A 20,742-nucleotide genomic window follows, 5' to 3' on the forward strand; every position below is an offset into this window, starting at 1 on the left:
AAGGAAAAAACACCTGGAAGTCTCTTTGATCCAGTGTGAATGGCAAAAAGTTAAATATCTTAATTTTTTAAAGCATTTCATTGGGAGTCTAGGTCCTTGTAGGTAAAGGTATAGATAACCAGCAGCAGAGGACATACTGGAGTTTCTGGCCAGGGTTCAATACCATCCTGAGCAGAGCCAAATGGTTTTCCACTTTTTGTTTCTACATCTGCAAAAATATTAAATTATATAATAATAACAAATGTAGGAGTGGCTGCATGGTAAGAATCTTGCTTCCCAACCTTTCTGGGTTCAGTCCCACTGCTTGGCACCTTGGACAAGTCTTTTTCTGTAGGCTCAGACTGGCCAAAGACTTGTGAGTGGATTTGGTAGACAGAAACTGAAAGAAGCCAGTTGTGTGTGTGTGTGTGTGTGTGTGCTAGGAAAGATGAGATATTTAAATCTAGCTTTATTATTGATTGGACGAAATTATAGATTTAAGTATCTCATTTTTGACAGCAATTATTGGGGGGACCTGGTGGGTGCAGATGAGCTGGGTGAGGGGGACATTCTGAAGTGTCCTGTCTGGGGTTCAATCCTGGTCAGGAAGTGGGAAGAAGGTAAGAGTGTTTTATATTTTTTTCGTCTATACAAAAATATTAAAAAAAAGACTTACCTTATGTATGTATATATCTATATGTATATATGTATATTTATATATGTACGTGTGTATATGTTTATATATGTCTGTGTAAATATGTATGTATGTATATTTGTATGTGTATGTATGTATATGTATACATGTATGTATGTATATATGTATACGTATATATATATATCTATATGTATATATATGTATATCTCTATATGTATGTATGTATATATGTATACATAAGTTTAGCAAAACTTTAGATTCAGGTGAATATGGTACTTAAGTTGAGGCACCAGAATTTAGTAGGGTATTATCCATACAATTCGAAAGTAAGGTGATTAAATTATATGTATAGAAAGATATATAGATACACACACATATATAAATACAGTTCTTCCATTCTCCGAACTTTCCATCTTTCCGACGAAATCGAGTTGAGTTTTTATTAAACTATAAATTTAAACTAGATCTAAATAAACAACCCCTGTTTAAAATATTCTGGCAAAAGTCGGGAAGAAATTTAACATCCCAAAGAAACTTAATTTCGGTAGAAAGTATGTTTTTTTAACTTTTTTAAAAATAAAATGTCGAGATCCGATGTGGAAAAATTGGTCCAATTGGTTCAAAGCCAGCCCTGTCTATATATATACATATATATATATATTTTTTGGGACTGTCACATTAAGTTGACTATATACAACTACTTTATATCTATAAATATATATATCAATCATAAATTATCAATATAGAGCGTCGTTTAAAAAAGATTTTCGCTGCTCTTTCTAGCAAATTAAAACAATAACATACACATTGAACAAAGCTGTCGCTGAGGTATGAAGGGAGATAACTCTCAAATGTAGGGTTATTTCCCTTTATACCTCAGCGACAGCTTTGTTTAATGTGTGTGTTATTGTTTTAATTTGCTAGAAAGAGCAGCGAAAATCTTTTTTAAACGACGCCCTATATTGATAATTGATAATTAATTTGTATATTTATATATATAAAGTAGTTGCATACAATCAACTTAATGTGACATTCCCAAAAAATATATATATATATGTATATATATAGACAGGGCTGGCTTTGAACCAATTGGACCAATTTTTCCACATCGGATCTCGACATTTTATTTTTAAAAAAAGTAAAAAAAACATAATTTCTACCAAAATTAAGTTTCTTTGGGATGTTAAATTTCTTCCCGACTTGTGCCAGAATATTTTAAACAGGGGTTGTTTATTTAGATCTAGTTTAAATTTATAGTTTAATAAAAACTCAAAATGTGATAGTCCCAAAATATATATATATACATGTGTGTGTGTGTGTGTGTATTTATATATTATACATTTATATATATATATATATATATATATATATATATATATATATATATTTATATACAGAGAGACACAAAGACACAAAGTTCATAAATTGTGTTAGAAATAAGCCTGAAATCACCAATAGTCTTTTGAAGTCAAAATTTTTGGATTTTGGCTAATAATAAGAGGCATTAAATCTCTTTCTTTCTCTCTTTCCCACTCTCTCTCTCTCTTTATATAAAGATATATATATATATAATATATAAATGTATAATACACACACACGCAAACATACATATGTAAATTATATATATATATATATATATATATATATACAGTTTCGAAACAACGCCAGATCATACATTCAAAATAAATGGAAGTGGAGAGACAAGTTACTGAAGAGATTGCAAGAGTGCAATGAAATAATTTAACAAAAAACTATATAAATTAATAAAGGACTGAACTAGTGCGTGTGTTTATTAACGGCATAATGCCTCTCCCAAGGTTTAATTGTATTTCTTTCAACACACATCAAGAATCTTGCACACGAAATACACATACGAAATATATATATCTTTATATACAGAGAGAAATATAGTTAAAAAATGAGATATTTAAACTTATCATAGCCTGATGATTAATAATCAGTCACAAAAATAGGTTTTACATATCCCTGAACTTTCAAATTGGTGACCTGTTTGGATGCTCTTGTGGATAAGGGCATTTGATGGTGAAAAGAAAAGGTAACTAATATACGTGGTAAGTAGCTTGCTTACCAACCACATGGTTCCGGGTTCAGTGCCACTGTGTGGCACCTTGGGCAAATGTCTTCTACTACAGCCTAGGGCCGACCAAAGCTTTGTGAGTGGATTTGGTAGACGGAAACTAAAAGAAGCCCGTCGTATATATGTATATATGTAGATATGTGTGTTTGTGTGTCGGTGTTTGTCCCCCCACCATTGCTTGACAACCGATGCTGGTGTGTTTACGTCCCCTGGATGTCATAAGCGAAAACTATTGTGGAAAGGCTGATAAGGATGGAGAAGATGAAAAGGAAAAAACACCTGGAAGTCTCTTTGATCCAGTGTGAATGGCAAAAAGTTAAATATCTTAATTTTTTAAAGCATTTCATTGGGAGTCTAGGTCCTTGTAGGTAAAGGTATAGATAACCAGCAGCAGAGGACATACTGGAGTTTCTGGCCAGGGTTCAATACCATCCTGAGCAGAGCCAAATGGTTTTCCACTTTTTGTTTCTACATCTGCAAAAATATTAAATTATATAATAATAACAAATGTAGGAGTGGCTGCATGGTAAGAATCTTGCTTCCCAACCTTTCTGGGTTCAGTCCCACTGCTTGGCACCTTGGACAAGTCTTTTTCTGTAGGCTCAGACTGGCCAAAGACTTGTGAGTGGATTTGGTAGACAGAAACTGAAAGAAGCCAGTTGTGTGTGTGTGTGTGTGTGTGCTAGGAAAGATGAGATATTTAAATCTAGCTTTATTATTGATTGGACGAAATTATAGATTTAAGTATCTCATTTTTGACAGCAATTATTGGGGGGACCTGGTGGGTGCAGATGAGCTGGGTGAGGGGGACATTCTGAAGTGTCCTGTCTGGGGTTCAATCCTGGTCAGGAAGTGGGAAGAAGGTAAGAGTGTTTTATATTTTTTTCGTCTATACAAAAATATTAAAAAAAAGACTTACCTTATGTATGTATATATCTATATGTATATATGTATATTTATATATGTACGTGTGTATATGTTTATATATGTCTGTGTAAATATGTATGTATGTATATTTGTATGTGTATGTATGTATATGTATACATGTATGTATGTATATATGTATACGTATATATATATATCTATATGTATATATATGTATATCTCTATATGTATGTATGTATATATGTATACATAAGTTTAGCAAAACTTTAGATTCAGGTGAATATGGTACTTAAGTTGAGGCACCAGAATTTAGTAGGGTATTATCCATACAATTCGAAAGTAAGGTGATTAAATTATATGTATAGAAAGATATATAGATACACACACATATATAAATACAGTTCTTCCATTCTCCGAACTTTCCATCTTTCCGACGAAATCGAGTTGAGTTTTTATTAAACTATAAATTTAAACTAGATCTAAATAAACAACCCCTGTTTAAAATATTCTGGCAAAAGTCGGGAAGAAATTTAACATCCCAAAGAAACTTAATTTCGGTAGAAAGTATGTTTTTTTAACTTTTTTAAAAATAAAATGTCGAGATCCGATGTGGAAAAATTGGTCCAATTGGTTCAAAGCCAGCCCTGTCTATATATATACATATATATATATATTTTTTGGGACTGTCACATTAAGTTGACTATATACAACTACTTTATATCTATAAATATATATATCAATCATAAATTATCAATATAGAGCGTCGTTTAAAAAAGATTTTCGCTGCTCTTTCTAGCAAATTAAAACAATAACATACACATTGAACAAAGCTGTCGCTGAGGTATAAAGGGAGATAACTCTCAAATGTAGGGTTATTTCCCTTTATACCTCAGCGACAGCTTTGTTTAATGTGTGTGTTATTGTTTTAATTTGCTAGAAAGAGCAGCGAAAATCTTTTTTAAACGACGCCCTATATTGATAATTGATAATTAATTTGTATATTTATATATATAAAGTAGTTGCATACAATCAACTTAATGTGACATTCCCAAAAAATATATATATATATGTATATATATAGACAGGGCTGGCTTTGAACCAATTGGACCAATTTTTCCACATCGGATTTCGACATTTTATTTTTAAAAAAAGTAAAAAAAACATAATTTCTACCAAAATTAAGTTTCTTTGGGATGTTAAATTTCTTCCCGACTTGTGCCAGAATATTTTAAACAGGGGTTGTTTATTTAGATCTAGTTTAAATTTATAGTTTAATAAAAACTCAAAATGTGATAGTCCCAAAATATATATATATACATGTGTGTGTGTGTGTGTGTATTTATATATTATACATTTATATATATATATATATATATATATATATATATATATATATATATATATATATATTTATATACAGAGAGACACAAAGACACAAAGTTCATAAATTGTGTTAGAAATAAGCCTGAAATCACCAATAGTCTTTTGAAGTCAAAATTTTTGGATTTTGGCTAATAATAAGAGGCATTAAATCTCTTTCTTTCTCTCTTTCCCACTCTCTCTCTCTCTTTATATAAAGATATATATATATATAATATATAAATGTATAATATATAAATACACACACACGCAAACATACATATGTAAATTATATATATATATATATATATATATATATACAGTTTCGAAACAACGCCAGATCATACATTCAAAATAAATGGAAGTGGAGAGACAAGTTACTGAAGAGATTGCAAGAGTGCAATGAAATAATTTAACAAAAAACTATATAAATTAATAAAGGACTGAACCAGTGCGTGTGTTTATTAACGGCATAATGCCTCTCCCAAGGTTTAATTGTATTTCTTTCAACACACATCAAGAATCTTGCACACGAAATACACATACGAAATATATATATCTTTATATACAGAGAGAAATATAGTTAAAAAATGAGATATTTAAACTTATCATAGCCTGATGATTAATAATCAGTCACAAAAATAGGTTTTACATATCCCTGAACTTTCAAATTGGTGACCTGTTTGGATGCTCTTGTGGATAAGGGCATTTGATGGTGAAAAGAAAAGGTAACTAATATACGTGGTAAGTAGCTTGCTTACCAACCACATGGTTCCGGGTTCAGTCCCACTGTGTGGCACCTTGGGCAAATGTCTTCTACTACAGCCTAGGGCCGACCAAAGCTTTGTGAGTGGATTTGGTAGACGGAAACTAAAAGAAGCCCGTCGTATATATGTATATATGTAGATATGTGTGTTTGTGTGTCGGTGTTTGTCCCCCCACCATTGCTTGACAACCGATGCTGGTGTGTTTACGTCCCCTGGATGTCATAAGCGAAAACTATTGTGGAAAGGCTGATAAGGATGGAGAAGATGAAAAGGAAAAAACACCTGGAAGTCTCTTTGATCCAGTGTGAATGGCAAAAAGTTAAATATCTTAATTTTTTAAAGCATTTCATTGGGAGTCTAGGTCCTTGTAGGTAAAGGTATAGATAACCAGCAGCAGAGGACATACTGGAGTTTCTGGCCAGGGTTCAATACCATCCTGAGCAGAGCCAAATGGTTTTCCACTTTTTGTTTCTACATCTGCAAAAATATTAAATTATATAATAATAACAAATGTAGGAGTGGCTGCATGGTAAGAATCTTGCTTCCCAACCTTTCTGGGTTCAGTCCCACTGCTTGGCACCTTGGACAAGTCTTTTTCTGTAGGCTCAGACTGGCCAAAGACTTGTGAGTGGATTTGGTAGACAGAAACTGAAAGAAGCCAGTTGTGTGTGTGTGTGTGTGTGTGCTAGGAAAGATGAGATATTTAAATCTAGCTTTATTATTGATTGGACGAAATTATAGATTTAAGTATCTCATTTTTGACAGCAATTATTGGGGGGACCTGGTGGGTGCAGATGAGCTGGGTGAGGGGGACATTCTGAAGTGTCCTGTCTGGGGTTCAATCCTGGTCAGGAAGTGAGAAGAAGGTAAGAGTGTTTTATATTTTTTTCGTCTATACAAAAATATTAAAAAAAAGACTTACCTTATGTATGTATATATCTATATGTATATATGTATATTTATATATGTACGTGTGTATATGTTTATATATGTCTGTGTAAATATGTATGTATGTATATTTGTATGTGTATGTATGTATATGTATACATGTATGTATGTATATATGTATACGTATATATATCTATATGTATATATATGTATATCTCTATATGTATGTATGTATATATGTATACATAAGTTTAGCAAAACTTTAGATTCAGGTGAATATGGTACTTAAGTTGAGGCACCAGAATTTAGTAGGGTATTATCCATACAATTCGAAAGTAAGGTGATTAAATTATATGTATAGAAAGATATATAGATACACACACATATATAAATACAGTTCTTCCATTCTCCGAACTTTCCATCTTTCCGACGAAATCGAGTTGAGTTTTTATTAAACTATAAATTTAAACTAGATCTAAATAAACAACCCCTGTTTAAAATATTCTGGCAAAAGTCGGGAAGAAATTTAACATCCCAAAGAAACTTAATTTCGGTAGAAAGTATGTTTTTTTAACTTTTTTAAAAATAAAATGTCGAGATCCGATGTGGAAAAATTGGTCCAATTGGTTCAAAGCCAGCCCTGTCTATATATATACATATATATATATATTTTTTGGGACTGTCACATTAAGTTGACTATATACAACTACTTTATATCTATAAATATATATATCAATCATAAATTATCAATATAGAGCGTCGTTTAAAAAAGATTTTCGCTGCTCTTTCTAGCAAATTAAAACAATAACATACACATTGAACAAAGCTGTCGCTGAGGTATAAAGGGAGATAACTCTCAAATGTAGGGTTATTTCCCTTTATACCTCAGCGACAGCTTTGTTTAATGTGTGTGTTATTGTTTTAATTTGCTAGAAAGAGCAGCGAAAATCTTTTTTAAACGACGCCCTATATTGATAATTGATAATTAATTTGTATATTTATATATATAAAGTAGTTGCATACAATCAACTTAATGTGACATTCCCAAAAAATATATATATATATGTATATATATAGACAGGGCTGGCTTTGAACCAATTGGACCAATTTTTCCACATCGGATTTCGACATTTTATTTTTAAAAAAAGTAAAAAAAACATAATTTCTACCAAAATTAAGTTTCTTTGGGATGTTAAATTTCTTCCCGACTTGTGCCAGAATATTTTAAACAGGGGTTGTTTATTTAGATCTAGTTTAAATTTATAGTTTAATAAAAACTCAAAATGTGATAGTCCCAAAATATATATATATACATGTGTGTGTGTGTGTGTGTATTTATATATTATACATTTATATATATATATATATATATATATATATATATATATATATTTTTTTTTATATACAGAGAGACACAAAGACACAAAGTTCATAAATTGTGTTAGAAATAAGCCTGAAATCACCAATAGTCTTTTGAAGTCAAAATTTTGGGATTTTGGCTAATAATAAGAGGCATTAAATCTCTTTCTTTCTCTCTTTCCCACTCTCTCTCTCTCTTTATATAAAGATATATATATATATAATATATAAATGTATAATATATAAATACACACACACGCAAACATACATATGTAAATTATATACATATATATATATATATATATATACAGTTTCGAAACAACGCCAGATCATACATTCAAAATAAATGGAAGTGGAGAGACAAGTTACTGAAGAGATTGCAAGAGTGCAATGAAATAATTTAACAAAAAACTATATAAATTAATAAAGGACTGAACCAGTGCGTGTGTTTATTAACGGCATAATGCCTCTCCCAAGGTTTAATTGTATTTCTTTCAACACACATCAAGAATCTTGCACACGAAATACACATACGAAATATATATATCTTTATATACAGAGAGAAATATAGTTAAAAAATGAGATATTTAAACTTATCATAGCCTGATGATTAATAATCAGTCACAAAAATAGGTTTTACATATCCCTGAACTTTCAAATTGGTGACCTGTTTGGATGCTCTTGTGGATAAGGGCATTTGATGGTGAAAAGAAAAGGTAACTAATATACGTGGTAAGTAGCTTGCTTACCAACCACATGGTTCCGGGTTCAGTCCCACTGTGTGGCACCTTGGGCAAATGTCTTCTACTACAGCCTAGGGCCGACCAAAGCTTTGTGAGTGGATTTGGTAGACGGAAACTAAAAGAAGCCCGTCGTATATATGTATATATGTAGATATGTGTGTTTGTGTGTCGGTGTTTGTCCCCCCACCATTGCTTGACAACCGATGCTGGTGTGTTTACGTCCCCTGGATGTCATAAGCGAAAACTATTGTGGAAAGGCTGATAAGGATGGAGAAGATGAAAAGGAAAAAACACCCGGAAGTCTCTTTGATCCAGTGTGAATGGCAAAAAGTTAAATATCTTAATTTTTGAGAGCATTTCATTGGGAGTCTAGGTCCTTGTAGGTAAAGGTATAGATAACCAGCAGCAGAGGACATGCTGGAGTTTCTGGCCAGGGTTCAATACCATCCTGAGCAAAGCCAAATGGTTTTTCACTTTTTGTTTCTACATCTGCAAAAATATTAAATTATATAATAATAACAAATGTAGGAGTGGCTGCATGGTAAGAATCTTGCTTCCCAACCTTTCTGGGTTCAGTCCCACTGCTTGGCACCTTGGACAAGTCTTTTTCTGTAGGCTCAGACTGGCCAAAGACTTGTGAGTGGATTTGGTAGACAGAAACTGAAAGAAGCCAGTTGTGTGTGTGTGTGTGTGTGTGTGTGTGCTAGGAAAGATGAGATATTTAAATCTAGCTTTATTATTGATTGGACGAAATTATAGATTTAAGTATCTCATTTTTGACAGCAATTATTGGGGGGACCTGGTGGGTGCAGATGAGCTGGGTGAGGGGGACATTCTGAAGTGTCCTGTCTGGGGTTCAATCCTGGTCAGGAAGTGGGAAGAAGGTGAGAGTGTTTTATATTTTTTTCGTCTATACAAAAATATTAAAAAAAAGACTTACCTTATGTATGTATATATCTATATGTATATATGTATATTTATATATGTACGTGTGTATATGTTTATATATGTCTGTGTAAATATGTATGTATGTATATTTGTATGTGTATGTATGTATATGTATACATGTATGTATGTATATATGTATACGTATATATATATATCTATATGTATATATATGTATATCTCTATATGTATGTATGTATATATGTATACATAAGTTTAGCAAAACTTTAGATTCAGGTGAATATGGTACTTAAGTTGAGGCACCAGAATTTAGTAGGGTATTATCCATACAATTCGAAAGTAAGGTGATTAAATTATATGTATAGAAAGATATATAGATACACACACATATATAAATACAGTTCTTCCATTCTCCGAACTTTCCATCTTTCCGACGAAATCGAGTTGAGTTTTTATTAAACTATAAATTTAAACTAGATCTAAATAAACAACCCCTGTTTAAAATATTCTGGCAAAAGTCGGGAAGAAATTTAACATCCCAAAGAAACTTAATTTCGGTAGAAAGTATGTTTTTTTAACTTTTTTAAAAATAAAATGTCGAGATCCGATGTGGAAAAATTGGTCCAATTGGTTCAAAGCCAGCCCTGTCTATATATATACATATATATATATTTTTTTTGGGACTGTCACATTAAGTTGACTATATACAACTACTTTATATCTATAAATATATATATCAATCATAAATTATCAATATAGAGCGTCGTTTAAAAAAGATTTTCGCTGCTCTTTCTAGCAAATTAAAACAATAACATACACATTGAACAAAGCTGTCGCTGAGGTATAAAGGGAGATAACTCTCAAATGTAGGGTTATTTCCCTTTATACCTCAGCGACAGCTTTGTTTAATGTGTGTGTTATTGTTTTAATTTGCTAGAAAGAGCAGCGAAAATCTTTTTTAAACGACGCCCTATATTGATAATTGATAATTAATTTGTATATTTATATATATAAAGTAGTTGCATACAATCAACTTAATGTGACATTCCCAAAAAATATATATATATATGTATATATATAGACAGGGCTGGCTTTGAACCAATTGGACCAATTTTTCCACATCGGATTTCGACATTTTATTTTTAAAAAAAGTAAAAAAAACATAATTTCTTTCCAAAATTAAGTTTCTTTGGGATGTTAAATTTCTTCCCGACTTGTGCCAGAATATTTTAAACAGGGGTTGTTTATTTAGATCTAGTTTAAATATATAGTTTAATAAAAACTCAAAATGTGATAGTCCCAAAATATATATATATACATGTGTGTGTGTGTGTGTATTTATATATTATACATTTATATATATATATATATATATATATATATATATCTTTATATACAGAGAGACACAAAGACACAAAGTTCATAAATTGTGTTAGAAATAAGCCTGAAATCACCAATAGTCTTTTGAAGTCAAAATTTTGGGATTTTGGCTAATAATAAGCGGCATTAAATCTCTTTCTTTCTCTCTTTCCCACTCTCTCTCTCTCTTTATATAAAGATATATATATATATAATATATAAATGTATAATATATAAATACACACACACGCAAACATACATATGTAAATTATATATATATATATATATATATATATATATATATATATATATATATATATATATACAGTTTCGAAACAACGCCAGATCATACATTCAAAATAAATGAAAGTGGAGAGACAAGTTACTGAAGAGATTGCAAGAGTGCAATGAAATAATTTAACAAAAAACTATATAAATTAATAAAGGACTGAACCAGTGCGTGTGTTTATTAACGGCATAATGCCTCTCCCAAGGTTTAATTGTATTTCTTTCAACACACATCAAGAATCTTGCACACGAAATACACATACGAAATATATATATCTTTATATACAGAGAGACACAGAGACACAAAGTTCATAAATTGTGCTAGAAATAAGCCTGAAATCACCAATAGTTTTTTGAAGTCAAAATTTTTAAAAATGATTTTTAAAAACAAGTTTTTTAGAGTCAAGGAAAATTTAGATTAAAATTTTTGGTAAAAGTCACTTTGTCTGTTACATGGTGGTCTAGGTTTCAATTCCTACCCAATTTGAAATTATTATTTTTTTTATTAATGTAAATTGGCAACCCTTTATATTGATCTTCAGCCAAGATAGGTTTAAATATGTCATTTTTTAACTACATCTTTGTTGGTGTCTAGGTGGTCTTGTGGGTATAGGCAATATAGACACCATTAACATCCTGGGCAGGGTTCAATATCACAAAGGGCCTGCACTAAGGGGTCTTAGGAAAACTTTTCACTTTTTTTTTTAATCTTTAGGGAAAAAAATGAAAGTGCTAAATTAATTCCCCTATAATACCTGGCACAGATTTGAAACCTCCACCTCTGTACCATGTTACTACTTCTAAACACCTCTACTTATGAGGCCACCAAAGCAGCAACAATATTAAGATGAAAATTAGGATATTTAAAGTTATTTCAATTTTTTGTAATTAAGGGAAACCTATGAAATTTGGTAACACACACACACACACATAATACAACTTAAGTTAATAAAAAAAATTATAATTTTAAACTGGGTAGGAATTGAAACCTAAACCACCATTTAACAGACAAAGTGACTTTTTCCAACAATTTCAATGTTAAAATTTAGATATTTAAATATTTTCTTTATTGGTAAGACTGTTGTTATTGCTGTTTGTTCCTTCTCGAGCCATGTCCGGTTCATAATGGCCGGTTTCCTGGTTTCATTGGCATTTGGGTTCCCCACCTGGATGGGACATTGGTCCATCACAGGTGAGCTGCTAGATGTAGGAGGAAAGAGTAAGAAAAAGTTCGTTGTGAAAAAGTCAGCAGAAGTTCACCATTACCTTCTGCCAGAGCTTTGGTGTTTCGCTCATAAACACACATATTGCCCAGTCTGAGATTTGAACCCGTGATCCTTCAACCCAACAGAAATATAGTTAAAAAATGAGATATTTAAACTTATCATAGCCTGATGATTAATAATCAGTCACAAAAATAGGTTTTACATATCTCTGAACTTTCAAATTGGTGACCTGTTTGGATGCTCTTGTGGATAAGGGCATTTGATGGTGAAAAGAAAAGGTAACTAATATACGTGGTAAGTAGCTTGCTTACCAACCACATGGTTCCGGGTTCAGTCCCACTGTGTGGCACCTTGGGCAAATGTCTTCTACTACAGCCTAGGGCCGACCAAAGCTTTGTGAGTGGATTTGGTAGACGGAAACTAAAAGAAGCCCGTCGTATATATGTATATATGTAGATATGTGTGTTTGTGTGTCGGTGTTTGTCCCCCCACCATTGCTTGACAACCGATGCTGGTGTGTTTACGTCCCCTGGATGTCATAAGCGAAAACTATTGTGGAAAGGCTGATAAGGATGGAGAAGATGAAAAGGAAAAAACACCCGGAAGTCTCTTTGATCCAGTGTGAATGGCAAAAAGTTAAATATCTTAATTTTTGAGAGCATTTCATTGGGAGTCTAGGTCCTTGTAGGTAAAGGTATAGATAACCAGCAGCAGAGGACATGCTGGAGTTTCTGGCCAGGGTTCAATACCATCCTGAGCAAAGCCAAATGGTTTTTCACTTTTTGTTTCTACATCTGCAAAAATATTAAATTATATAATAATAACAAATGTAGGAGTGGCTGCATGGTAAGAATCTTGCTTCCCAACCTTTCTGGGTTCAGTCCCACTGCTTGGCACCTTGGACAAGTCTTTTTCTGTAGGCTCAGACTGGCCAAAGACTTGTGAGTGGATTTGGTAGACAGAAACTGAAAGAAGCCAGTTGTGTGTGTGTGTGTGTGTGTGTGTGCTAGGAAAGATGAGATATTTAAATCTAGCTTTATTATTGATTGGACGAAATTATAGATTTAAGTATCTCATTTTTGACAGCAATTATTGGGGGGACCTGGTGGGTGCAGATGAGCTGGGTGAGGGGGACATTCTGAAGAAGGTAAGAGTGTTTTATATTTTTTTCGTCTATACAAAAATATTAAAAAAAAGACTTACCTTATGTATGTATATATCTATATGTATATATGTATATTTATATATGTACGTGTGTATATGTTTATATATGTCTGTGTAAATATGTATGTATGTATATTTGTATGTGTATGTATGTATATGTATACATGTATGTATGTATATATGTATACGTATATATATATATCTATATGTATATATATGTATATCTCTATATGTATGTATGTATATATGTATACATAAGTTTAGCAAAACTTTAGATTCAGGTGAATATGGTACTTAAGTTGAGGCACCAGAATTTAGTAGGGTATTATCCATACAATTCGAAAGTAAGGTGATTAAATTATATGTATAGAAAGATATATAGATACACACACATATATAAATACAGTTCTTCCATTCTCCGAACTTTCCATCTTTCCGACGAAGGGCCACGCCCGAAACGTCATACACTCTCTCTTTCCTTTCCTGAGCGTCCAATAACACTATCCGTATCACGTCCTCACTTTGTTGTTTTTTTTGTTATTGTTTTTTTGAACTTATATATATATATATATAGCAATTTTTTAATTTTTTAAATTTAAATTTTTTTTAAATTTTAGACTTTATAATATTCATGCATAAATTTTTATATGCATTTATATTCACATGTATCTTTATCTACAATCATATTTTTATATATATTTATATTTTGTATATTTTAAATTTTAAATTTATTATATTACCATGTCATATTGGATATATATCTTTCGAAATATCAAATATTGATTTCCTGCGAATATTATTGATAATTTTATGAATTTATTAATAATATAAAAACACACACACACACACATATATATATATATATATATATATATATATATATATATTTGCTCAAAATAATAGAGCACTCAATATAAGTTCAGTTACATATTCTTTTAGAATATTCCTTATAAAAGTTATATATAGCAATATATATATACCTATCTATCTATCTTAGGAATTAAAGGGATAACTGATTATGTTGTGAACTTCATGAGCTTACAGCTGTTTCTGCTGTGAGATGCAATGTACCCATAATGTGTCATACATACTACACTGCGTTATTAGTATTACTAAATGTAATAATAATATTCCTTGCTACTAAAGGCAGAAAGCTTAGAATGCTGGAGGAGTGGACTAGTTGAAAACATCAACCCCAGTGTCTCACTGGTACTTAAGTTATCAATCCTGAAAAGATGAATGGCAAAGTTGACCTTGGCAGAATTTGAACTCAGAACATAAAGACGGGGGCGAAATACTGCTAAGCATTTTATCCAGTGCGCTAACGATTACACCAGCTTGCTACCTTAATCATCATCATCATCATCATCGTTTAACGTCCGCTTTCCATGCTAGCATGGGTTGGACGATTTGACTGAGGACTGGTGAAACCAGATGGCTACACCAGGCTCCAATCTGATCTGGCAGTGTTTCTACAGCTGGATGCCCTTCCTAACGCCAACCACTCCGAGAGTGTAGTGGGTGCTTTTACGTGTCACCCACACGAAGGCCAGTCAGGCGGTACTGGCAATGGCCACGCTCTAAGTGGTGCATTTCATGTGTCACCCGCACAAGAGCCAGTCCAGGGGAACTGGCAACGATCTCACTCGAAAATCCCACGAAGGCCAGCCAGGCGGGACTGGCAACGGTCACGCTCAAAGTGGTGCATTTCATGTGTCACCCGCACAAGAGCCAGCCCAGGGGTACCGGCAACGATCTCGCTCGAAAAATTTCATGTGTCACCCGCACAAGAGCCAGCCCAGGGGCACTGGCAACGATCTCGCTCGAAAATCCTACGACGGCCCCGCACAAGAGCCAGTCCAGGGGCACTGGCAACGATAATAATAATAATAATTAATTCGTTTTATTGGCCACAAGGGATAATATCAATTAAAAACATGTTAGGACAAAGACAGGACGAAGGTTACAAAAGGTTTTGTCTGAAAAGGTAGGAAAATTCGTCTAAACAGAGGAAAGAAAACGGAGTTCATTACATTCACCCCAGTGTTCGACTAATACTTATTCAACCTTGGCAGAATTTGAACTCAGAATGTTAAGAGGGGCAAAATGCCACTAAGCATTTTTGCCGCCCCCGTGTGCTAATGATTGCGCCAGCATGCTTCCTTGATGATGATGATGATGATGATGATGATGATGATGATGATGATAATATTAGTAATATGCCTGTTGTCTTGTTTTTTTTTTTGCAGACTATGTCAGCATGTGGTGTGACCTGCACAAGGAAATATGACAAAGTGTAACATGATCACCAATGACAACAATAGTGCTGCTGCTGTTGCTGCTGTGATGACAACCATGTGGTCGCTTTTAAACAGTATTACCCATCTGTCTCCCCCCCACCACCACACACACACACACTCCACATACCTTAATAACTCTCACTCCCACCCACCCCTCAATACATCCATTATCCTGAATTTGCTGCTTTCTACACCTACTACTGAGAAGAATTGTAAATAACTATGCACGGAATTGTGTACTGATATATATATATATATATATATATATATATATATATATATATATATATATATATATATATGTATGTATATATATGTGTGTGTGTAAGTATATACACAGCTATATATATATATATATATATATATTTATATATATATATATATACTTGTGTATATAAGATTGACTAGTGACCGGTCTGTCAATATGCTAGAAGAAGCTCACTTAAAATGGTATACATAGGGAGCTCAATTAATTCTAAACAAAGATACCTGGCACATATACATTCCTTTAAACCAAAATACAAATAAGAATACAACCTCATTAGCTACATATATACAAAAACTTAATAAAAATAAAATTAATTATGAACTAGACTGGTCAATAATAGATTCTGCCACACCATACACACATAAATCAAATAATTGCCGTTTATGCACATTAGAATCGCTGAATATAGTACTATATAAACTAGATAACTTAATAAATAATAGATTAGATGCGATAACATCATGTAAACACAGGTATTATAAAACCTTCAAATATTATAATAAATCCAAAAATAAGGTAAAATTAAAAACACATGTGTGTATTCTTATGAACATATCTATATAAAAAGTGCACATATTTGGGTGTATATACCTATATATATATATATATACATATCTATAGGGGTAAATATTAGATATATATGCATGTTAAACGTAGAGACTTAGTGGGGGAATTCTAATGATAGCAATTTACAATTAGTTAATTAAAAATGAATGCTTGAGAGTTTGAACTCGGATTCCAATATATTAACTTCATTGAAAAAAAAAAAAAAAAATAAATAAATAAATTTAATTGAAATCGAATTTGAAATGGAATCTTCTAACAAAAACTATTTATTTGCAATATTCTGAAATCTTAGCTAAATTTAAAATTTAATGTTAAAATATTCGAGGTGGATGAATTTTCAAACTTGAGTCGGATTTATAGGATTACCAACACGTCTAATAGCGGGATGAGTTTTGCCGAGGTCTTCTATACATTTAGAAAAAAATATACCAATTCTTATACAAATAAGTGTTTAACACTTGAAATTTTAACAAAGGATGAAAGGAATGAACTATACATATTTCAGAAGGATTAATTTGACAATTTATAGAAAGGACAGTATAAAAATTGATGCGTAATTAAGCATGAATATCGTAAAGTCTAAAATATAAAATATAAAGGAACCTAAAATTTAAAGAGTTAAATATCTTACGATCATTTCGCTTATATTACTATAATCACAAAGGTTGTAATCCTTTGAAACATATGTAGGAATAAAGTATGCAATTATAACATGCGTTTTCTCCAATCCTTAAATTCTTATATATATATATATGTATGTAGATACACAGCTATATATATGTATGTATATACACAGCTATATATATATATATATATATATATATATATATATATATATATATATATATATATATATATTGGATATGCATCTGCATATATATGTATGTATGTATATATATATATATATATATATATAGCTGTGTATATACATACATATATATAGCTGTGTATCTACATACATATATATATATATATATATATATATATATATTGGATATGCATCTGCATATATATGTATGTATGTGTATATATATATATATATATATATATATATATATATATATATATGTATGTAGATACACAGCTATATATATGTATGTATATACACAGCTATATATATATATATTGAATACATATATATATTGCACATAGATATGCATCTGCACACACACACACACACACACACCTGTTTATGTGAATTATCATGCCTCTGTACATCAACATATTTTGCTCTCCGCTGCTGCCCGTGTGACTGCTTCATCAGTCATATACAATGACACACTTCTGCATCTAGACCCCCCCCCCACACACACACACATGTATATATATATTTTTATCAATGTTTAGCAGCAGCAACTGAGTGACTCATGGTCTGAGTATTTGGTGGGATAGAGCTAACACACCAAACTCTTGGACTTTGAGTCACTCTCCTGCTTCTGCTAAATATTGATATAAAAATATATATATGTATGTATATATATACGTGTGTATATGTATGTACGTACATCTATAGGTATATATATATATACATACGTATGTGTGTATAGGTATGTGTATGTATGTATATGTATATATGTATGTACGTACATGTATGTATGTACATATATAGGTATATATATATATATATATATATATGTATGCATGTACGTATGTATGCGTGTTTGTTTATGTGTGTAGTATATGTGTATATGTATGCGAGTTCGTATATACATGTATGTATGTATGCGTGTACGTTTATGTGTATAGGTATGCGTGCACGTATATGTGTATATGTATGCGAGTTCGTATATACATGTGTATACATATATATGGATTCACACAAATAAAATGCTACAATGGAGGGGTAGGGTCTATTTACTTCTCAGATGTCTGTGTAGACACTCACACACCCTGCCTGATCTGCTCAAATGTCACCAATTATATTCTGCCAGTGTATTTAAATTTTAATAAATTTTCAACAAATCAAATGTCTTGTCTTTCTTCTCCAAATTTCCAGTTAATCTGGTTTCTCAGTATCAAGGTTTCTTTATCAAATGTTATGCTTGTTTTGAAATAATCATACCTTATCTTATAGCTTTGAAATATATTATCATACATTAACTTATAGCTTTGAAATATATTATCATACATTATCTCATAGCTTTGAAATTTTGATGATGATGTATGTTTTTGAATGACATTGTAGGGTAGGTGTGATAGGTCAAATTTGGTCAGTTTGAACATAAAAAGAGTCAAATGGATATGTCTAGTTTAAAGCTAATATATATAAGCCTGTCGTATATATATATATATATATATATATATATATATATATAATACAAATAATAAATGAGTATATGCATATATACGTACATGTATGTACATACTTACATCTACCTGTATATCATCATCATCATCATCATCGTTTAACGTCCGCTTTCCATGCTAGCATGGGTTGGACGATTTGACTGAGGACTGGTGAAACCGGATGGCAACACCAGGCTCCAGTCTAATTTGGCAGAGTTTCTACAGCTGGATGCCCTTCCTAACGCCAACCACTCAGAGAGTGTAGTGGGTGCTTTTACGTGTCACCCGCACGAAAACGGCCACGCTCGTAATGGTGTCTTTTATGTGCCACCCGCACAAGCCAGTCCAGGGGCACTGGCAACGATCTCGCTCGAAAATCCTACAGAAAACAAACAGGCCACATAGAGAACATCTCCTTCATCAGCTGCCCCCATTCTAACACAGGCGTTTCGAAATATATATATATATATATATATATATATATATATATATATATATATATATATGTATGTATGTGCGTGTCTATGTTTGTTCCCTCTAACATCACTTGACAACCGATGGTGGTGTGTTTACGTCCCCGTAACTTAGCGGTTTGGCAAAAGACACCGATAGAATAAGTACTAGGCTTCTAAGAAATAAGTCCTGGGGTCGATTTGCTCGACTAAAGGCGGTGCTCCAACATGGCCGTAGTCAAAGGAGTGAGAGAGGAAAGCATTATCTATACTGCATACCAGATCTGAATGCAAGGAAAGACAACTCCCCTACTGAAATCCACACAACAAAACTACATGACTTCTGGGGTTTGAAACTATAGAACCAGGATTTTCAAGAACCAAATGAAAAGCAGATTTTCAATTCTGGGATCATCCTGATTCCAAAAAGATATGTCTATGAAGAACAAATGTAGACTGAGATACAGGGGTCCCAGATGGACAGAATTTCACCGGGGGCATATAAATAGCACCATTTGAGCATGATCGTTACCAACGTCGCCCTCCTGGCACTTGTGCCAGTGGCCCGTGAAAAGACATTCTAGCGAGTCCGTTGCCAGTACTGCCGAACTGGCTCCTGTGCAGGTGGCACGTAAAATACACCATTTCGAGAGTGGCCGTTGCCAGTACCTCCTGACTGGCCTTCGTGCCGGCGGTACGTAAAAAGCACCCACTACACTCTCGGAATGGTTGGCGTTAGGAAGGGCATCCAGCTGTAGAAACTCTGCCAAATCAGATTGGAGCCTGGTGTAGCCATCTGGTTTTCACCAGTCCTCAGTCAAATCGTCCAACCCATGCTAGCATGGAAAGCGGACGTTAAACGATGATGATGATGATGATAGTTGCAAAGGAATGTCACTTACCTGTTGACAAGAGACTTCAAATCTGAAGACAGGTTTGACTTCATACTCCACCTGAAGACAAGACTTTCATATTCAACTGAGTCAAGGAAAAGACATACATACCTAAGGGCAAGAGATGTCACTCTTTCTTGAATAAAGACGAGTTCATACTCAACCAGGATGGAAGAGTGAAAACAAGAAGGAACACTTACCTGATGATGAGGGAGATGGCTTCCCTACGTTCTGTTTATATAGACTTTCAGCAGATATGGGCGGATCTTGATTGATAGCTTTTTACCAATCTATCTGAGG

At 32.6% G+C, this 20,742-nt stretch overlaps 2 protein-coding genes across 2 annotated transcripts in view; one reads left to right on the plus strand and one right to left on the minus strand.

Moving 5' to 3' along the window:
- LOC106883539 (sodium/calcium exchanger regulatory protein 1) overlaps positions 1-18,778 on the plus strand; it is a 71,130-nt gene extending 52,352 nt beyond the window's left edge. The window contains exon 4 of the mRNA XM_089346265.1: positions 15,926-18,778. Coding sequence (XP_089202391.1) covers positions 15,926-15,976 — 51 coding nt within the window. The 3' untranslated portion in view covers positions 15,977-18,778. The remainder of the gene's footprint in view (positions 1-15,925) is intronic.
- LOC106883682 (inactive peptidyl-prolyl cis-trans isomerase FKBP6) overlaps positions 1-20,742 on the minus strand; it is a 110,065-nt gene that overhangs the window by 29,660 nt on the left and 59,663 nt on the right. The window lies entirely within an intron of this gene.

The sequence above is a fragment of the Octopus bimaculoides genome, chromosome 30 (genome assembly GCF_046866305.1).
Source record: "Octopus bimaculoides isolate indiv1 chromosome 30, ASM4686630v1, whole genome shotgun sequence".
Lineage (NCBI taxonomy): Eukaryota > Metazoa > Mollusca > Cephalopoda > Octopoda > Octopodidae > Octopus > Octopus bimaculoides.